Below are 22,724 nucleotides of genomic sequence, written 5' to 3' on the forward strand. Positions count from 1 at the left end.
TTGAGAGCAAGCCGATCGTGGAATCACCACCTTTGGGTGGCAACTTTTCCTCACCCATGCTGTGACTCGGGAAGTAGGCAAGGGCCCTTCTTTGAATCCATGGTTCACCCTCTGAACTCATTGTATGTCTAAAGGGCAGGCATTAACATGTAACAGACACCAGTAGGTACAATTCTCCCCATGGTCTGGTCAGCTTGGACGGTTCCATACAGAAGTCCACGTTTAAACTCTGCCCTCCATAGAGCCATCCTGTTGAAGCAGCTGTTTTCCACCAGCTGCCTAACCAACTGCCATCAGGCCAAAATTACCCCCACCCCAAGGCCTCCACCTCAGGACATAATAAACACACTCTCTGGGGCTCCTTCTCTGACCCATGAGCTGCAATTACCCACATTAGAAGTCAGCTCCGATCTTCAGCCATATTTTTTTATTTTAACAGCAAAGGGGCAACCTTCAGATATCCCTCACTCTCTGCACATGTGGAATGAGATAAAACAGAAATGTTTGCTGAGTCAGATTCCCAGAACTAGATCCAGCCAGAAACGATGGGAATGTGGAACCAATCAAGAAGTTAACATGTGTTACAAAGGGCTAGCTTAATGGTTCTCTTTAAAATAGTCTTTAAGGTTTCCAACTGCAGCATGAAGAGGGGAATTCTCGCTCTCTATTCCCAGTTCCTTGTTGTTTTTATTTGGAGAGAGGATGTTTTGCAGAATTTGTGGGTAAAGGGGGATTGGGGTGAAACTGAGGTTAAGAATTCATGGGGAACAAGGGGTAAAGAATGAAGCCATTGCTCCTGTGTTGGAGGTCACCATGCAGGCAGTTCATTAAATGTATAGTAATTTTCCAGCAGTGCAGGATGAAAATCAGCACATCCAACGAAATATTTCACACCTAGGAAAAGTCAAACCCATTGTTTGTGTGGCCCAGGTAGTATTTTTCTGGAAGGAAAACGCATTTGAAACAAATGTCAGAACAGAAGTGCTACTTATGAGGGACACAGAGACGCCATAGCACTTAAGGTTGGAAACTGTCACAATCCCCAGCATCCTCAGACCCTCTGAAGCTTAGCATGCAGGTCCACGGCTCATGTTCACCTACCTGTGTATATAGGTGTCTTCCCTTGTTTGCCTTTCATGGCCAAAGCTTGTGGTCTTATTTCTTTCATATACTACATGAAAAAATCAAAGTAAAATAATGGATCCATTGTATGGCCCCCTGCATCTTGGTGCCATGTCAAGACGGAGATCTCAAAATGATGGCTGGGATTAGATCTGGATAGCCATTGAGGAGCTTTCTGAGGCCAACAGTAGAAAGAAGGTCTGTTAAGGGCCATAGCTAAAAATGCAGGTACTCTGAATCCAAAGTGGGAGCCCCTAAGCATCTGTGTTATCCTGAATGGCATTTCTCAGATTTTGCTGTGACACTGGTATAGGGAAAAAGAAATGTGGGGCTGACTGCAAAGCCTAGCTAGGAAGGCCCCCAAGATAGAGAGGTGTCATGGAGGTACTGTGAGGGAAAGTTGCCACAGTGTCAAACTCTCTTCCCGGATGCCTACCCGTCATCTTTTTTTTTTTTTTTTCCATTCACTTATACATACATTCCTGTAGTATTTACCGAACACCTATTTCAGGCATGAGCCAGGGCAGGAGTATACAGAAGGCATTTGTTTTCCCTTCTCCCTCTCAATGGTTCTTCTCTCCTCCTCTCTCTCCCCATAATTCAGTGGTAACAGGGCTGGATGGAGGAATATTCAAAAATTGTCCCTGTAGGAGACATCTGCGCCAGGAATTTCCAGCAACCCCCAAAGAGAGTGGCAGATTGATGAGACTCTGGTTGGGACTGACTAGGGAGTGGAAGGAGGTGGGAGTGGGCGGAGACCTGCAGCCAGCAGTCTGCCTGAGCCCACGCTAGAACTCCCCTTGATAGGATACTTGCTCTGTGCCAGGCCCTGTACATCCTGCTTCTCATACTTCACGCAATATTACTGTCCTTTGTGGTCACTCTTACAATGACACCCTTTTATATGAGGAAATTAAAGGCAGGAGTTGAAAGGGACATACCCAGGGACATGTAGGACATGGTAGAACCCCACTCCAGGTTAACTCTGAATGTCCTATCCTCTTTGGCTTTGGGCTTTAGTTTTTAAAACAGAGTCTTATTATGTTGCCTAAGCTGACCTGAAATTCACTATGTATCCCGAGCTACCCTTAAACTCCTGATCTTCATGCCTCAGCCTCTCCGCATGCTGAGATCACAGGCCTACAACCCCACACCCCGCTCCACATTTGTATGTGCTTACTGTTTGTTTTCTTGGAGCCTTTGGCACATGCTAGAAATGCACTGGACCATGGACCTACATCCCTGGACAACCTGAGCTGCTGAAAATGTCCAAGCATGGATGAGATAGTGAAGTGCCTGAGTGACTTCAGTGTATCAAGATGAACCTGGAATGAACCTATACTATTCTTTAATATAGATGTATAGCCTTGGGTATTATTTACTAAGCATTACTATCTTACTTAATAATATAATTCATAGGTTGGTAGGGATAGTGAAATGAGATCATATGTGAAAACCACTATACTAATATTTCCTGATGTATGAGTTCTGCTCTGATGGGCAATTAATTATGTTTCTATACTTAACAAAAAATAAGTTTAATTACAAAAATACCTTTATATGTTAGAAACTGTACTAAGTAAGCTAAGCATGATGGCTCATGGCTGGAATCAGAGCACTTGAGGAGTAGAGACAGAAGGATTGCCACAAGTTCAATACCTGCCTGAGATCATCTTAAAATTGCAAAAACGTGTGTCCTACTCTGTGCCTTAGTTCACTGTCTCCTCCTTATCAATGTCACTTCTCATCCTCCAAATCTAATCAGCTAGATCTAGAAGTCCCAAGATCACATACATATAGGGCAATCCAAACAAGAATATTGCCAGGTCTAAGTTAAAAGTTGCCCTTATATGTTCACAAATCCTGAAAAATGAAGCCATACTCTCAATCCTTGTACTTAAAATAGCAAATTGTGCATACAACTTGTCTTTAAAAAAAGAAAAGGAAGGAAAAGAAACACCCACAGGTCTACAGTCTCCATATGAGCAAAACCCATGAGAGAGCCTAAAAGAGAAGTCCTCCACAGAGATCCATTTCATTCCATAAATAATAATGAGGTGGCTCTTTGCAAAGTGTCGACAATTCCTCTGTCACGCAATTCTCTTTATTTCTTTATTCGGATTTTCCTCCCTCATTTTGTAGAACAGCCATCACCAAAGAGCCAGGGCAGCTGCCATTGTGTGCCAATAGATTGTCATTCCATTTTCCAGGGGTATAAAAAAACAACAAGTGTCAGTTACCTCCACATCTCCTATCTGGGGTCATGCCCTATAGAACTTATTCTATTTCAGCTTCTACTTCTAGGCAGTCAGGGGGAAAATGGGCACCTGCTTCAGTCACTGCCCCAGTATGGACACACTAATCCCTGGCTTTATGAGAAGTTTGCCTTCCATGCAACAGAGCCAGGCGCTTCTAATGGGCCAGCACTTCTGGTTTTAATACCCAAGTCTTGATTTCTAACAGATTGGGTGCCAGTTGTTCTGCTTTTCGTATGAGCCACGTTGATGGCTAGGACAATATGCAATTCTTCATAAAGATCCTGTGAAGGCATGGGATGCTCTTAGTGTATGGGGGAGGGGGAAATCAGCTCAGTTTCTCTCTCTCTCTCTCTCTCTCTCTCTCTCTCTCTCTCACACACACACACACACACACACACACACATTATAATATTCGTGAAAATCACAGTGATATTAGAGCACAAGAGCCACCTAGCTCTGGATATAAAATTGAGGCACTAATAAGGAGTCCTCACTGACTGACATTATTAGGGCGGTTGATGCTACTGCTCCCCTTCCCTCCCATCCAAGCTCGTTCTGCAGTGATACAGCTACCTAGGTTTGTTAAGTGAAGCCCAGAAGTCTTTATAAGATATGATGAAACCAGAAAGAGACATGGTCCCTGTCTCCAGGTGTAACAGGGACTATGTTATTGTCTACTTCCATGAGAAATGTACGGCTTTGAAAATGTGTGACAGCCCTTTATGCACCAGGACAAGTAGTTAGGTGAATGGGCAAGCAGTTTCTGAGTTGTCATATCTGGTGGCTTTGTATATAATACAAATGGGTTTCTTTTACCAAAATATAATAGGGGGTGCTTAGGAGATTGCTCAATTGGTAAAGTCTTTGTTGTACAAAACTGACACCTTTGTTGTACAAAACAGGACCCATGTAGAAATCTGGCTCAGGAGAGTACCTGGAATTTTTGGGCTGGGGTGATGGAGACAGGAAGATAGATCCCTGGAATTTGCTAGATGGCCTGTCTAGCCAAAGGGATGAGGTTCGGGTTCAGTGAGAGGCCCATCTCAAAAATTAAGGTGGTTGTCAATTGAAGAAGACAACAAGTGTTGATTTTTGGATTCCACATGCATATGCATGTGCACACACATACAGACACACAGGATACATACATACATACATACATACATACATACATACATACATACATACATAGACAAATAAATGAGTTAGGAAAGCCTGAATATCCCACATGTTCCTGGGTTCATTATATTCTAAGCATGCATATGCAGATCATGGAACAAATGTATTCCGTTAAAATAGGGGATGGCTTCTTTCTCTCAAAGTCTCAAATATGAGGCATGATAAAAAGTGACCTAGAGTTGTCTACTCTGTACCTTTGTATGTCTGCCTCTCCTTCATTGCCTTTGCCTTCTTAAAAAGCTCTCAGTTTCCCCAACGCCTGAGACTCTAATAGCCATAAACAACTTATGACCCCCGTTCCCTCCTGTGTGTCCGTCTGTTTTGACATATGGTCTCACTATGTAACTCTGATTGGCCTAGAATTCTATATAGATCAGCCGGGCTTTGAACTCCAAGATTTGTCTGCCTCAGCCTCCCAAGTGCTAGGATTAAAGCATGCACCACCATGGCAGGCCTCTTCCCTGTGAGTTTGCACATTCTTCACATTTTGTCCTTGCCACTTACTAGCTTTGTATCTTGAGTTTCCTTACCCATCTAGCTCTCAGAGTCTTCTCTAAAGTGAACCTAGTAGCAATCATAGCACCTATCGCACAGGGCTGCCGTGGAGGGTGTAAATGATTGTGTACATCGAGCCCTTGCTCGGTGCCTCAGTCAGTCCTTTTCATTCCTTCTGCAGTGGAATGTTTCCAAAACCAGGGAAGTGTCTCTGAGGAGCAGCCTTGTATAATGTCAGACCTAGTTTCTGTTTTTTATAGCCCTTAGTAGTAAAAAAGAAAAGGAAAACTTTCTAAATAAGGAATTATGGATACAGCATGTGGGAAAGTCCTCTAACTTTGTACAAGACAAAATAGTGAAGTTTCAGAATACTTCAATATTCTGTTTACTACAAAGTCCCTTGAGACCCTGCACTATAGCAGATGCTTTAACCTGGCGGAAGGTAAGCCATACTGGAAATTAAACAGTACCCTCCACCAGCTTCTTAAACCCAGTCCAGGCATGGTGGGATAGATTTAAGAGCTGGTAACTTGGCATGAGGACATGTTGGGTTTAGTGGGAAGAAAGAAGATTCACAAAGAACTGCTCAGCATTCTTGGAATTGGGGATCATTTGTTCTTTTGGGGAGTGAACATCTTCTCAGGGGTAAGCATTTGCCCTTGCTGGACAGTTTCATTGACTCTACCATTCATTCTCAAGTTCCTGGTTTTCAGGAAATAAGGTTGAGCTTTCCAAGAAAGTTCAGTCTGCCCTGACTGGCCTGAAGTGGAGATCCCACCAGAAACCCTAACAAGATATCTGAGGTTTTTTTCAAAGCTCAGTCTAGCAAGAAAGCCTCACTTTTACCTCTCAATGCCTGTGCCACCTCAGAGCTCCTCCCAGCCTTCCACCCTTACAGGAAGTTGCTCCAAGACACTCTCTGTGACTTGTTTTGCTCACTTTGAATGCTGATTTTGCTCATTCTCCTAAATAACTCAGTCATAAGATGCTAAGACGGATTCTGCCATGTATCTTAGAGAAGTTGTTTACAGGTTAAACTACTTCAGGACTCTCTTCCTATCACAACAATTAGCTCATAATAATGTCCAGGGACTGTGGATTCACTGTGAACAGAGAAGGATACTAACAGGGTTGTTAGAAGGCCTGGGGCCCAAAATCATTTTCGCAACCATGATCTTGGCCAAAGCTCTCTGCCTTTCTGGGCCCCAGTTTCTAAGGCATTAGCATGTGATGCCTGCCTTTGGGGACCTACAAAACAGATGCAAGTATTAAGAGGGATAAGAAGGCACAGTATGCTATGTTAGCAGAAGGAGAGCTCTGTGCAAATAAAAACATATCCAAATTAAGCAGAAATGTGATGTTTCTTGAGAGTTATTGCCATATGTGACCCATATATGATCAAACAAGCTTTCATATAAACTCTCCAGATTCTGCAACGGCTTAAACCTTGTAAATAAGCAGAAAGGTAATTTTAAAGGTCATTATCTTTACTCCATTCTTAGTTAAGTAGAAACTTTTCTTTGAACACTTGTCCTGTTGCTATAGAAGGACCTGAGTGATCTCTAGTTCCAAGGAGAAGAGGAGCAAACACTAACAAACCTTAGCAGAAGGATTTCAAAGACCACACAGTTTAGAAAGGCAATCAACCACAAATCCTCATCCTCCTGGGCATGGTGGCCCCAACCAAACTAACAGGGAGAAGAAATGTTTGGCAAGTTAAAAATAGGTAGGACTTCTTATTCTCTGTAAAAACACAAGTAAAAAGGAGGATTCTCCACACAGGAGGTACTAGTCTGTAATTTCAGCTACATAGGAGACTGGGGCAGAAGACTAGAAAGTGCAAAGCCAACTTGGGCTACAGAGTCAGTTTCAAGTCATCCTAGGTGGCTTAGTAAGATTCTGTCTCCAAATAATAAGCAAAACCAAGACCTAAGGGCTGGAGAGATGAGCCGGTAGATGACATAATCCTTAATATAGGATCACAGGGCCAGAGTCAGGACCCCCAGCACCTACACAGAAAACGGGGCAGGCATGGTAGCCTACCTACAATCCCAGCAGCACTCCAGAGACAGAAACAGTGATCTTAAGGGCAAGCTGGCTACCTAGGCTAGCTGAATTAGTAAGGTCCAGGCTCCATGAAAGACGCTCCATAAACAAAATGGAGTTTGATTGAGGCTACTGGCCTTCACAAGCATACACACACACACACACACACACACACACACACACACACACACACACACACACACACACAGTGGGTGGAGGAGTGTGGATTCCAAGTTTAAACTTCACACAGAGGAAATGAATTGCCTCTCCAGCCATAAGGATAAGTTGTCATTTTATCTTTACCTGGAAGCCTACATAGGAAGAAGCCAAAGGCCCCCAGCTCCCTATCAGCCTTTTCCATCTAAGACCAGCACCAGCAGCCCTTATGACAGGTCTCTTTCTGTTTGGCTTCATTTCCTGTTGTCTCATTAGCTTTCTCATTCAAAGTGGAATTTAAGGTTGGAGGAAGTTATAAAATCCAACCTTTATAGTTGCGGGATTTTCTCAGGAAAAAACAGTATGTTTGTTCAACCTCTGGAAAAAATACATGTATTATTTTACTAGTACTACAAATAAGATGGCTTGAGGCATGGAAATTTATTGTCTCCCACTTGTGGAGGCTAGAAGCCCAAGATCAAGCCGTGAGTGGGGCCACGATGTCTGAGAGCACTAGGTGGTGAGGGGCTCAGCTATGTAGTTCTGGTATTTGTCAACAATCCCTGGATTGCAGCTCTAGCATTCCAGGCATGTGGCCATCTTCTCCTTGTGGGTCTTCATGTTATCTTTCCTCTGCCCATGCCTGTCTCTGTGCTAAAGTTTCTCCTTTTAAGAAGCTATCATCAGTCACATTGGATTAGAGCCTACCACAATGATTTCATTTTAATTTTCTTGCCTCTATAGGGACCCTGCTTCCAAATAAGGTCTCCTTCTGAGACACTCTTCATTAAAATTTTGGCATGTCTTTTGGGAGGGATGCAACTGAAACCATATACATTCGTAGATGATTGATATGAATGCAAAGACTTAGCCTTGACCAAATTTACCAGATAAATTACCTTTTGTTTTTTTGCCTTTGATTAGGAGAAGATTACCAAGGAGTAGAGAATTTACCCCTTTTGTTATTCATAAAATAATATTAAGATATTAAATATATTATATATTTTAGTGTATATATCATATAACATATATAATGAACACAAGTTCAAGCTATTGTATATACATATGTGCTTTCCTGTATATATGTCTTAACCAAATAGTGATTTCAAACCAAACCAAGTCTCTGTTCTTATCAGAATATAGATCAGGAGTGGCACACCTGAGTTCAAATCACTGCTACATAAAACATGGAGGAGAGTGATGACTAGTAATAATTGCCACTGAAATACTATACCTTATGCAAAGATAGGATTAACTGTGAACACTTTTAACACTGTTCAGAAAAGGGAAAGCTCAAACCAAACCTGAGATTGACTGCAGAGGTGGAGGAGACTTAGTTACTCGTCAGGTTTCCCAGGACCTTGGGAGGATTCTGGTCTTCCCTCTGTGCTTGGATCTGGGGTGAGCTTGTCCATCTGCCTTCAGAAGGAATGCAGATGTGTGAACGACTGTGGCTGTGGTTCCTTCTTCAGCTTAGACAATTTTTAAGTGAACCCAGAGCCCTACCTATGTGCCTGAGTAATCCCAGTGACTACAGCAGGACCCTTCCATGGGCAGACCTGAAGCTTCTGGTTCTCATTACACTGCCTCTCAAGAGCCAAGGCACTCGGACTTGGGCTTGAGAAGTTTTTTTTCCCTCCTGTATAAAGGCTAAAGGAAGGAAGACTTCTATTTTGTCTTCTTTAGAGGTTGATTCATCACAGGGAATGGGGGAAAAGGGAAGAGGTATACAAGGAGTGCTGCCTGCATTTGGGATAATGAACAATGGAGCCATGAGGCTAGGAAGATAGAAAGGCCTTATCATCAGCAAAGCCAAGCAGGCAAGCCAATGAGCAGAAGCTATGCTCACAACTACAAAGGCTTTCCCACTATTGCAAGCCTTGTCATGAAATACTGGAAAACGTGAGGCAGGGGATAGCAAATACCTAAATTCTAGTCCATAGGGTCTATGTGTGCATACATGTTCATGTATATCTGTAGATATGTGCATGTGTGTGCACATGCATGTAAAAGTGTAGAGACCAGAGGCCAATGCTGGGTGTCTTCCTTGACTGTTCTCCAACTGATTGTTTTAAGATAGTCTCTCATAGAAGCTGGAGCTCATCGACTCCTTTAAGCTGACTGGCCAGTGAGCTCAGGGAGCTGTCTGTATCTATCCCCATCTACCAAGCCCACACCCCATCGACCCCACACCTGCCTCTCTAGAGCTGGGATAACTAGCAAGTTTCATTACGCCTGGCTTTTTACATAGGTTCAGGGGATCAAACTTGGGTCCTCACAGTTGCAAAGCAAGCACTTTACCTACTGAGCCAACTCCCTAGCCCCACATACTTGTCTTCATCCATTCAGAAACTCTTTACTGATTGCTTACTGTGTATCAGGCACTGTGATGGGCGTCTTAAAGAGTTTGCAGGGACTAGGCTAATGGCTCAGTGGTTAAGGGCACTGGCTGCTCTTCCAGAGGACCAGGTTCAATTCCCAGCACTACATGGCAGCTCACAACTGTCTGTAACTGTAGATCCAACACCTCTTCTGTCCTCTCCAGGCACCAGGCAAATACATGATGCACAAACATGCGTGCAGGTAAACACCCACACACATCAGATGAAATTCTAAATTAAAACAAAGTTTATGGTCCAAGAATTAAGTAGTAGGGACCAAACTGACACGGGAAAGAGACTTGAGGCTTTCTTTTCTATTTGAGGGATGTATTCATATCTGTATATGTGTGCACGTGTGCTCATGTGCCCATGTGCACGTATACATGAATGCTTTTCTTTTCCCCCAGTGTCTCAGCCATGGCCCAAAGCTCTTTTACTTTCTGTAATATGTGCACACACCTCCCAAATTGTAGGCTCCCTAAAATTGACGGACAGCCTTCCTATCAAAAGAACCTTTCTTCTGAATCTTCTCTCCCTCTCAGCAGCCAAGAGATGGCAATTGCCCCAGTCAGGATACATGCACATGTACCACGTGGCCACACTCTGGGTAGAGCTGAGACACATAGTAGCTTTGAGTTAGGGAAAGATGCATGCCAGTTAGGTCAGTTAAAAATCATCCAGACAGCCTATAAAATCAACTGTGGTTTGACTTGGACATACGCCACTGTTAAGAGGCTATATACATGCACCCTGCTTTAAAGACTTTGCTCAAAGCTCCCAGTTTTGAAAGGGAACAGTGAATGTGCCTGACTGAATTTTGGAAGCTGTCTAGAGCCCTTGATTATTGACACAAGTTGTATCAAGGAGGTGGTGTAGCCCTGGTTGCAGCATCTGATCCAACTCTGTGCCCTCCCCAGGCTAAGATACTGAAATCCTGTCAAGTGAACTGTCCTCTATTTGGTTTCAGTAGCCTTGTAGAGCCCACTAAAGGGTTAAATGTGTGGTCTGCTGTGGAGTTGAGAGCCTTGCACAGACACAAACCTACCTTGTCTTTTTAAAATGAGAAGGGACTCTGGGGCTTTGTGGCAAATGGTGTCGGTTTCTGGAGCAGGAAGGAGGGGGGAATTAATCTCAAATAAATGATTAAATTAAAACATAAACTGAATTAGAGGCATACATTTGGGATTTTTTCCTTACATTTTTATGGAAATTATGAAATACACCCCTATCCCTTTGTTCGACTTTAAAATTAAAACAACTCAGCTTCTCCACACAGGAGGAAAGGGGTTCCCAGGACCTGAAATTTCCAGTTTTTCCTTGTGTATGGCTTTCTGTATTTATTTTTGAAAATTTCGTGTTCAGCTAAGGCATGGTTCCCCATTGTTTTGTAGTCTTATTGTGGTCTGATTTCACACTGGACTACTTACCTTTTAGTAACTAAATTCCCAGCCCACAAAAAGTTATTTCTCTTACAAGGAGCCTGGTCTCTTATTTATTTCACAACCTTTATTTGTGTATCAGATGAGCCATGACATTTAAACTATGCTTGATAGCTTAACAGATTATAAGAACAAAACCAGATGGCCCAAACAAAAATAATGCTTTGATTGCTTTCAAATTCAATGTCAAAAATTAAAAACAGCTTTCAGAAAACCTTGACATTTTTTTCTAGAAATGACTTTGAATCATGTATGTATACATGGACCTCCTGACCCCAAATTAGAAGTATATAAAACAAAAATTTAACAATGGCTAGTTAGGAGTGTTTTCCTTTTTATCTTTTCTGTGGCTATTTTCCCCTGCAGTTTGTTTTAGAATAAGACTGTATATGTGTATATATTTAATGGCTGCCTTTTAGCTTAATTTGAATGGCGCCTTTTTAAAGGATCCTGTCGAGGTGTTTTTCTTTATGAAGAAAATGGACTTTGTTAAGCATTAGCAGTTCATAATTCTTCCACAGAAAACGGTGAATAACGTGCAGTTACTTTAACACTGTGTTTCTTGAGGCTCCAAACATAACCTGTCCCAGAGTCTTTTAGCGGGGGTGCAAGTCCATGAAAGCATTTATTTCATTTTCTAGCTTATTTTAGTGTACCTTCAGCATGTAAAACCTTTATTAGTCACAAGTCTCATTCTCTTTGAGAACGGTTAGCCAAATAATTCTTTAAAACTGGATTATAAGAGAACCCTAGTTTTAAAAGGCTCTCAACTCTTGAGGTAGTACACAGGACAAAGTTATATTACGACTGCCTGAACCGCTAAACTACCAAGCTTTCAAGGCATCCAGATGCTTTTCTCTCTGTGTCTCTCTTGTCTCTGTCTCTGTCTATCTCTGTGTCTCTCTTCTTGTTCTGGATAAGAGCCTTTCTTACAACTCTGACTCCTTTTTCTTCAAAGAAGATGCAAGAGAATGAGGAAACTGCGTTGCAAATCCAAGCTCTGACAGTTCTCTTTTCTCCAAGCTAATTGCATGCTCTTTTGGAGTTTCCTTTTCCTCTCTGTTTCCTTTTGTTTTGACAACAAGAGTCTGGGAAAACAATATACAAATGATCACTTTGCTGTCTCGCGTATACTGAATTTTAAAAATAAATTAACTGTCAAACCAGACAGCTTCCAGGGGTTTATGGAGTGATCTCTTTCTCCAAACTGTTCCAAAAACAGATGTGGAAATGTTTAGCTAATTCCCCTCCTTGTTCTCCTCTTGAATTCCTACATGTCTCTAGTGACATCAGAGGAGATGGGTGGACAAAATTCCCACCTGCTTTCTAGGAGATTTGTGGTTTAGACTTCTCACTTTGCTCAGTAACTCCACAAAACTGATTTGCACTTGAGTTTTTGTGTCTTTTAGAAAGTTTTGTATGCCGACGTGGCTCGTGCCTTTAATCTCAGCACTGGCAAGCAGAGACAGACCCATCTTTGAGTCTGAGGCCAACCTAGTCTACATAGGAAGTTCCAAGCCAGTCAACTCTACATAGTAGGGCCCTATCTAAAGAAATAAAAAGTAAAAGCATACTGAAATTTCAAAGTCCCTATATCTTAATCAATATAAAATTTACCTAAAGTCTACCTCTGAGCTCCACATGAACACATAGAGTAACACATACACACCACACACCACACACACACACACACACACACACACACACACACACACACACACACACACTATAGTTATAAAACCAACTAACAAACTTATTCTTCTAGCAATAGTGAAACTCTGTTCCCTTTAACCAATGTACCACCTTTTGCACTTATCTCAGGTCCTATTTTAAGTTTTAGAACAGTGGTTCTCAACCTTCCTAGTGCTAAGACCCCTTAATATAGTATCATGTTGTGGTAACCTCCAACCATAAAATTATTTTTTTTTTGCTACTTTTTATAGCTGTAACTTTGCTATCATTATGAATCGTAATGTAAATATCTGATATGTAGAATATGTGATATGTGACCCTTGTGAAAGGGTCCTTCAATCCCCCAAAAAGGTCATGGCCCACAGATTGAGAACCACTGTTTAGCACTGATGAATATAGTAAGTAATTTGTGTCACAGCATTGTATTAGCCTCCATAATTATTCTGAAGATATGAGTATACTCTTTTCATTCCATGGGCATATTGACAGATTGATAATATTTGAGGATAAACCTTGGCTCTGTACTGACTATGTATATACTGTCTTTGCCGTTATCCCCTGAACAGTATAGCCTAACAACTGTTATATATCATAGCGGGTATTATAAGTAATCTAGAGATGCGGTAAAGTGGCCTGAAGGGTGGGGCAGGGTTGTGTGTTTTTAGTATAAGAGAGTTGAGTATCTGCAGATTTGCGAATTCCCCCAAGCTTGGAGAACCAGCCCTCCTTAGTGAAGGACAACTGTATCTGTTTTGGTATTTGAATTGTTATTTTCCACTTTAAATATATCAAGGCTAAACTTCACAAGTAGCATTTTCAGCCATTCCCTGCAGAGATCTTGGAATGATAGCACGCCTATGTAGTTTCTCTCTGCACCTAAAGGTTGCCATTTTGTCTAGTCTGGCTATTCAGCCAATTCCACTGGCTCTGCCTCTTGGCGGGTAGGACCAGCAGCCAAGCAACTTTTTCTGTGCCTTCTGGAGATCTGGCCCTCCTGCTTACAGCACAAGAAGCGTTTTGCCCATTGAGCTATCTTCCTAACCCTCATTTCATACAATTTTGATGTAAAGGGTTATTCGGAATATGGGCGGTCTTGGGGAGAGGAAGGAAAGTGAAGGAAAATTTTTGTTGAAGGAACTAGTGGGAAATGTATATGCATAAACCACATTCAAGAAAACAGAAAGTTCCTTGTACTCCGGAACTGCAAGGAAAATAAACAGTTTGCATCCAGGTGTTAGAAGAGTTTGCCTGGCTACTCTATAGCTCAGTCCAGGACAGTATGTTCCATAGTTGAGCCCTGTTTGGTTAAACCAACAAATCTCAGTTCACCGTAGGGAAAATTTGCAATCAAGGCCAAATGGGGCTCCCATAATACATACTCTAAAACCTGTTTTCTAAGCCCACCTGCCAGAAGCTGGACAGTAGTCACAAGGTGAGCACTCCTGTCTTTGTATTTCCCTCCTCCTGGGTCCCCAACTGCCCCATCAGCATGGATGGTTTCTGGAGAGTTTAGGGGGAATTCTGTTTACATTCCACATCTGTTGGGCTGCTGTGTACAGTTCTAACTGGAACTGGAATACCTTCCGTCTGGACCTACATCATCTCCCACTTCCCTTCTAGCCTCTCGGCTGCCTTTGGCCCTGGTAACCCCAGTCTTCTCCATCCCTTCTCTAGATCATATACTGCCAGCCGAGCTCAGTTAGGTGTTAGGAAAACCAGCTCATGTGATGAATTCATAACCATTCCCCAGCAGCGCGTGGGTGCACAAACACGCCCTTCTCCCTGGTTCCTGCAAAGAGCAGGCAGCTGGGGAGAGGATGGCTGCTGTATTTTTTGATGAGGTGTTTTCAGCAAAAGGGGGCCCATCCTAAAATATACCCTTGAAGTACTGGACTCTGACTTAAGAAGCCCATTACAGTACATTCTGCTCTCCTCCTAATCTCCAGCCTTCCCCTTCTCCCTCAGAGCCATGGGACCTCAAGCATGGTCTGCACTGACTTTCATTAAAGGTTTTTTTTTTCTGAGTCCAGAGGTATGTCATCATGTACATAGGCATCTTTGTTTATTGCTTCTGTTACATGGCAATCTGTTGCTGGCTCTGAGGACACTGGAGGAAACGAGTTCTATATTGTCCAAGTTTGGAGATTTGTGCTAGTGATTACTGAAACAGTGGCGTCAGCAAACTCTCTCTTTCAAACTGAATCAGAGAAATAGAACTTGAAAATTGGGTGTGGAGCAAGAAGATAGTCTAAAGTGAGTGCCTGGGGACCAATTGGCTTGTTTCTTGGAGAATGTAGGCATTTGGTAACTTTATTTGGATTATTCATGAGAGAAGGGAAGAGGGGGGGATTACACAAAGGATGCTTGGGAAAGGGAGAGGAAATGGATAGATTAACTCTTGGACCAGCACAGCTTTCAATTGGAGCCTCAGTTTGGGGATTGAGAAAAAAAATGAGATGAAAGAATTGTTTCCTTGGCCTATTCCAGGAACTACTTAATGAGAATGGTTTTGTTCAGGACAGATGGCCCTAAGTAGTGAGATCATGTTAAAGAAAGGGAAGAGAACCAAGAGGAGAGAGGACTGGAGAAAGGAAAGAAGGAAGAGATGAGAGAGAGAAAGCTAGTCTATTGCATCTTTAGGACAGGGTGGTTTCTTTAGTTACAGGCAAAGTGACAGTGGTGAGTGGCTCTCTCTCTCTCTCTCTCTCTCTCTCTCTCTGTGTGTGTGTGTGTGTGTGTGTGTGTGTGTGTCTGTGTGTGTTGTGTGTGGTGTTTCTGTCTGTCTGTCGATCTATTTGTTTCTCTATGTATGTACGTCTCTGTCTCTGTGTGTCTCTGTCTCTGTCTGTGTTTCTGCTGCTGCTGCATTTCTATTGTTTTTGTGAGAAAAAATGAAATCAGTCAGCCCCAGGAGTGACAACTTAGAAAAAAGACAGAGTGCAGAAAAGTCTCCTTTGGCTTCTTTTATATCACCCCCAACACTACAGAAAGAATGAACAGCCATTGCGAGGAAAGAAAGCACAAGCAAACACGAGGTACTCTTCAGAAACCGAACATTCCAGCCCGGCCAGTGTACTCACTGTGTGCTTTCCCTTTGAAAACTCTGCCTGTTTACAAATGGGAAAGGGGAATGTCTTGGGGTCTTTTTAGCCTGATGCTATGAAGATAGTAGGCACTCAATAAAAATTTTCCAAGGATGAAGTCATCTATATGGGGAATACTTATCAGGGAGCAAAAGTTAATCTCTACACTTATTTATGTACATGCACTCATTTCTTTCCAATTTTTGGGCACTTTCCATTTGATTCATATCCTTTTCCATGTTTAGAGTGAAAGCTAAGTTGAACACTATCTGCTGATGTTCTCCTTTCTCCCTTGTTGCCTCCTTCTGCTGCCATGTTTTAGACACTTATTCTTAGCTTTATTTTTCTCTTCCTGCCACTCTCTCTTTTGAAGGCAAAAGGCAAAAAGAACACAAAAGCTAGCGAGTGCAACAGAATCTAGGCATAGAATTTAAGAGCTAGTTGGTCAGTCTACACAGAAAGCATAAACCAAATGCCTCCTTTTTAATGTAGAGCTTCTTTTAAGTAGTTTATATACAATATACATTTAAAATGTAAAAAGCACAAAGATGGAAACTTCCATGTGAGACAGAAGTAAGTTTTAATTTCATTGCGGGAGCATGCATATTAAAGATAACTAGCATGGTTTCTTAGGACTTTATTTATTTATTTATTTGGCCAGGCTTTGGATGAAATCCAGGCCCTCCCATATACTATGCTAGTGTTCTACCTCTGAGCAACATGGGCTTGGCATGGTGGCGTATGGCTTCTTTAAGTTGACTATCTCATACTGTTTGCTATAAATCACATATTTTTCCCTCATGTGGAGAAAGAGACTGCACTGATCAGGATTGTTATCCCATCTTCCGTAAGGCCAGTGAAAAACCCAAATGAAACAGTTTCCATATTGAAGATTAAATCAAGGAAAAATACAATTTAATTTGAACTAGTAACCTAGTCTGCCTTAATGGTGCAATGTTCTCACATATGTTATCCCAGTGAGTCCTTCCATATGACCTACTTTCTTAGCAAACAAATTGAATGTTAAAACCTAAGAAGAAGTCTGGTGAGAAGGCTCAGTGGGTAAAGGTGCTTGCTACCAAGCCTGATGACCTGAGTTCAATTCCTGGAATCCACATGGTAGAAGGAGAGACTCCTGAAAGTTGTCCTCTGCCCTCTGTCCCCTTTATATTTATCTCCTACAATGAAATAGAACAGAGTAAGCAAACACCTTTCCACAATCAAATATAACAAGTCTTAAAAAAAAAAACTAAGGAGAAATTATATTTTATCCCTGGCAACCACATAATGAAATGTGTATGAATGACTTGACTAAAAGTAATCAAATTACTTCATCTGGAATTCTTATCAGTAGCATTGTAATTCATGATGACCAAAAGATTCTCTGATATAATGGGATTTCAGAAAATCAGAGAAATTTCAGAAAAGAAGGAAGGGACGGAGGGAGGGAGGAGGGAGGGGGAGGAGGAGACAGACAGAGAGAGAGAGAGAGAGAGAGAGAGAGAGAGAGAGAGAGAGAGAGAGAGAGAGACTGACTAGACAGAGGTACATAGTGAGACTTTATCAAAATAGAAGGATAAAACCAAGAGCGAATGGCAACAATAACATTCTGCACCTGGTGCGATGGCTTACACTGAAATCCCAACACTTCTGAGGTAGAGGTATGAGGACTGCCACAGTTCAAGGCCAGCTTATGCAACAACATAATGAGTTACAGGCCAGCCTTGGCTACAGAGTAAGACTCCATCTCAAAAAACATAACCCCTCATTGTACTTCCTTCAAAAACTCATAATTGAGCTTTACCTACACCGTGAGGTAACTTGCCTCTTATGTTTTTGTGTGTTCTAGAATCCCTTCCTGGACGCTTTCCTGTCTCCAGTGAGTTGTCACCCAACCCTGCTGCAAGAATGAAACTCATCAAGTTCCTCGGAGGTGTGGTCTTCTTCACCCTCATGTTCTCTGGCTACTCTGAGCAAAACCAAGTGAATGTGCTGTGCTCAACAGATTGGTTCATGGTCACCGTCCATCCCTTCTTGCTGAATAATGATGTGTTCGTTCACTTTTATGAGGTGCACTTGGGCCTTGGCTGTCCTCCTAATCATATTCACCCACATTTCTACCAGTTCAACTACCGAGTTACCGAATGTGGCATCCGCATCAAGGCCGTCTCTCCAGATGTCGTTATCTACAGCTCTGAGATTCACTATGCTTCCAAGGTCACATCTGCGAGATATGTGATTCCTGTGTCCTGTGCTGCTCCTCGCCGGTCCCCTTGGCTCACTAAGCCCTACTCCGCGAAAGCACCTAGCAGTAACATGGGCGCAACCCCGAAGAATGATACTTCCTACCACGTGTTCACCTTGCCAGAGCCTAGCCAACAGCCCAACTGCAGCTGCCCGCCTTATGTCGTCAATCAGAAGAGCATGTAAACCCCACATCATGGGACAGAGTCTTTGGAGGTCCATCTTGTGTAGTCATCTGACTGTGCAAATATTTCTGGGGACTAGTGTGTTCACTCAGATGATCTGAGGAAACCCATATAGTGCCCAGATTTGAGGGCTTCTGAAAATTCTGTTTCTAAGAATTAGTATGCAGTATTTTTTACTCTCAGCCAAATAAATGCCATTACAGCTCTTTTAGGGGAGTTTTGGAAAGGGGCGATTCATATATAGCTGATTGTAACTTTTTTTAACTATTTTTGTATCTTTTAAAACAATAATAAAGTTTTGATTGGCATTGAATTATCAGTTGGATGGTTTTTTGCTTCATAAATGCATATCTTGTTTTGTCTATGAACCAGAATTAGTCTAAGTGGTTTTACCAGCATTGGTGCCTGGGTTTTTCTCTCTCTGGGATGATTTCCCACCCCTTCAGGTTCCTCTACAAAGCCTTTCCCAGGAGAATCTCTTGCTCTATATCTGTACTTCCCGTCTTCTGGTCTTCTGTTTACCACCACCAAGCTTAGCACTAAGTCTCCGTTGTTTGATGTCCAGCTATACCACTTTTTATGTACATAAAGGATAAGTTAGTTATCTTCAAGTCTCCAGTGGTTCTGGGAAGCAGGCAAGTCACGTTCCAATGCTCCCATGCTAGGTTCCCAAGGCTGAGCTGGATTGTAAGCTTACAGTGCTATGATAACAGCCCTCCCACCCACCCCCAACCTATAAACTATCAGAAACCAGCCCGAAGTGTGGCTATCCATTAGCTTTTTCAAAGGCTTAGAGCACTAAGAGGAAGTAAATAACTCAACAACTATTTATTATGCAGTGAAACTACATGCAGACCTGGCTCTAAACACCAAATAAATGGTAGTGAGAAGAAAGGGACTCAGAGAACTTGAGGTCACATAGCTAGTAAGCAAATAAGTAAATAAAGATAAATTCAGATAGTGACAAATGCTATGCAGAACTTCAAACAAAGTGACATGGGAAACTGGGGAGGGACCAGGCCTCCATGGTCTTGCCATTTGAACTATGTCTTGGATGTGAAGACTGAGATAATCTGGAGAGAAAATATTCCAGATAGTAGAAACATCTCCTTTAGCCCTCACTACAATCTTATAAAAGAAGTGCTCTTCTCACACCCAGTTTAAAAATAAGAAACCTTTTCTTTTTGGAAGAGGCAGGAGGATTGCTACAAGTTTAGACTACTATGATCTACATGATGAGTCTCTGTCTCAACCCCCCCCCCCAAACACACACTCAGGGTATGGGGAAGAGGGAAATTGAGGCATGGCTGATTAAGAAAGCAATTCACAGCCATATAACCTAGTAAGAAGCAAACCCTCCAAAATATCATGTTGAATATCATATGCATAACATCCTTATTTGTCAATAAAAATTAGTTTTTGAAGAAGAAAGCAGTATTCAGGAGAGATGACTCAGCAGGTAAGAGCATTTGCTGCTCCTCTAGTGGACTCAAATTCAGTTTCCGTCATCCACATCAGGCAACAACCATCTATTACTTGAGCTCCAGGAGATCCAAATCCTCTGGCCTCTGTTGGCACCTGCACACACATGCCCACCCACAAACAGACATAAACACGTGTACACATAATTAAATATGTTAAAAATAAATCTTTAACTAAAAACAGAAATGCAATGTTGGAGTGCAATTTTTCTCATTAATGAAGGTGACGTGCTTTAGCAGATGAATAAAGATTTAGAGGGTCATCACCACGAAAAGAAACATTCATCTCTTGCCCTTTTCAATAAACTGAGAGGTTACAATACCTGGGAGGCAGGTATAAATGCAACAAATATCTATTACAATTATCTTAGGGGTCAATAGCTACATTAGATATTGGGAATTTAATGGCTGACAAAAACCAACACAGTTTTATGTGATACAACCATGTAAAGTTATGTAAGGTGTTAGAGGCTGTAAGGCTATTGAAACCCATAGCATGGGTTTGCACAAAGATATGAGGACCAGGACTGAGGTCATTGGAAAAAATTCCAGGAGTCTATTCCAACCCAGTGGAGAGGCAGGACAAAGGGACAGATGATAATGGGAAACAATAAAAGGGTGACATCAAAGAAGACAGAGGTAACCACAAAATGATGTGTGGAAAGATTGGGAGGACAGGCAGATCAGTTCTAGTTGCCAGGGCAACAGATAAACCTAGATGGTATAAGCCTACAATTCATGAAATCGGGAACCATTGAGGAGGTTCTGATATGAAAGTTTCATTGAATTAAGATGGAGAAGGGCTTTTTAGGCAGAGAGAATGTAAAGAGAACTGAGTGTGCCTTTTCTGGAAGCTATCAACTGCCAATAGCACCACAGCTATAAATGGGACTTGGTGAGGCCCTCCCCAATTCATGCTGGAATTTCAGCTGGCTTGATCTTGTGTGTGTGAGGAGGGATCTTATACATCCAGCCACAGCTGCTGTGATATGCAATAGCCCCCATGCTCCTGCTGATGGCCCTGTGCCCCCCCACACACACACACTGGCATCACTAAATGGATTCATGGGTTAAAAAAAGAATATATGAGCTTGGCAGTGAAAAGTGATGAAGAGGTATAGGAGACTTCAGAAGGAGGCAGGAGGAGTAGGATTGATTTTTATAAACACGGTAAACATGCATGAAATTCTCAAACAACAAAAGAAATGCATGTGGGGGGCTGGAGGGATGGGTCAACGGTTAAGAGCACTGACTGCTCTTCCAGAGGTCCTGAGTTCAAATCCCAGTAACCACATGGTGGCTCACAACCATCTGTAATGGGATCTGATGCCCTCTTCTGGTGTGTCTGAGGACAGCGACAGTGTACTCACATACATACGATAAGTAAATAAATAAATCTTTTTAAAAAGAAATGCGGGTTGGGGATTTAGCTCAGTGGTAGTGCGCTTGCCTAGCAAACGCAAGGCCCTGGGTTCGGTCCCCAGCTCCAAAAAAAAGAAAAGGAAAAAAAAAATAAAAAAAAATAAAAAGAAATGCACGTGTACAAAGAAATGCTGATCAGTAACCATATTTTACATAACTTGCCATCCCAGTATAATTAAGCAATGTTTTTAATCAGGAATAAAAGCTGCGACACAGCTCTGGAAGAGCAAAAAGCTATCTTAACCCTGAGTCACATCTCCAGCCCTCCAGCCCTGAGTTAGTTGAGTAATTTCATTAGTTTGTGATACACCACTCCAAAAGAATGTTTTCCTTCTTTGTTGTGGTGATGCTCGGTTAATTCTCAAGGTGACAAGGTTTATAAACCTGTACAACATAGTGCTCAGAACGGTTGTAAGAAACACTTTGTTGCCATCAAAGGAAATGAGCATTGTTCACCTTTCCATGTCTAGAAAAGCCAAGAAGGTCTGCACCATTTGCTAGGGTAATTGCTTGTTAGATGTTTAAGAATTAGAGTTGTGATGAGACATTTCACCCACAAAAGGAGACTCAGAGTAATGTCCAATTGTTTTGTTCTTGGGCCGAGGACACAGCTCGCTAGTACAGTAACATGTGCAAGGCCCTGGCTTCAGTCTCCCAGCACCATGAAAAAACACTTTCCTCAGAGACCTAAAATGACAAAGCACATTTTGAAAATATTGTTAATTTATTTACTCTTTGGCAAATTATATTTTTTTCGTGTGTGTGTGTGTGTGTGTGTGTGTGTGTGTGTGTGTGTGTGTGTGTGTGTGTATACATACCTATATATGCTAAGGCAAACATATTAATTTCAATTAATTTTAAAGTATAAGCTCTTTGTATTTCATTTTTAAGGTATGTGCCACAGTATGCAAATGGACGTCAAAAGGCAATGTTGTGAAGTCACTTCTGTCCTTCTTCTACTATGCAGGTTCTGGCGATCATAATAAAGTTCTCACGTTTGATAGCAAGCACTTTTACCCTCAGACTAGCCAGCCTAGAATATGAAATCCAATCTCGAAAAAAATCATATAGTCAATTTTTCTTTTTAAATTAAAAAAAATACTATTTGTTTTTAGTTTATTTGTATAAGAAGCTTCTAGTGGGTCTTGGTACATGTTTAGAGGTCACAGGGGAACTCTGCAAGCCACTTTTGTTCTGTCTGGTAGGTTCGAGAAATCAAACTTGGGTCTCAAGGTTGGTGGCAAGAATCTTTATCTTCTGGCCACCTCAATAGCCTCATCTGTTTTCTAAGCTTCATCTACAAGACAGAAGACAAGGAAACCCAGGGTGCTGGCCCACCCCACAAACAAAAGAGGGTCAGTAGTTTCAGAACAAATTGATATTCAGTAAGCTTCCACATCATTCCCACACCAACACTCTGGAATAATTTATAGTCTGGAAGTCAAAATAAAGTAATCTCTGGGGTTTGGGATTTAACTCAGTGGTGGAGCACGTGTGAAAAATCCCCCTCCAATGCTAAAAGATGCTCCCACACAGTGAAG

General features: G+C 42.0%; 1 protein-coding gene across 1 annotated transcript in view; it reads left to right on the forward strand.

The window, feature by feature from the left end:
• The window catches only part of Plac1 (placenta enriched 1), a 41,042-nt gene extending 22,449 nt beyond the window's left edge, over nucleotides 1–18,593 (forward strand). Inside the window, exon 3 of the mRNA XM_032890402.1 lies at nucleotides 17,701–18,593. Within this exon, the coding sequence (XP_032746293.1) occupies nucleotides 17,760–18,281 (522 nt within the window). The 5' untranslated portion in view covers nucleotides 17,701–17,759 and the 3' untranslated portion in view covers nucleotides 18,282–18,593. The remainder of the gene's footprint in view (nucleotides 1–17,700) is intronic.
• The last annotated feature ends 4,131 nt before the right edge of the window (nucleotides 18,594–22,724 follow it).

The sequence above is a fragment of the Rattus rattus genome, chromosome X, assembly GCF_011064425.1.
Source record: "Rattus rattus isolate New Zealand chromosome X, Rrattus_CSIRO_v1, whole genome shotgun sequence".
Lineage (NCBI taxonomy): Eukaryota > Metazoa > Chordata > Mammalia > Rodentia > Muridae > Rattus > Rattus rattus.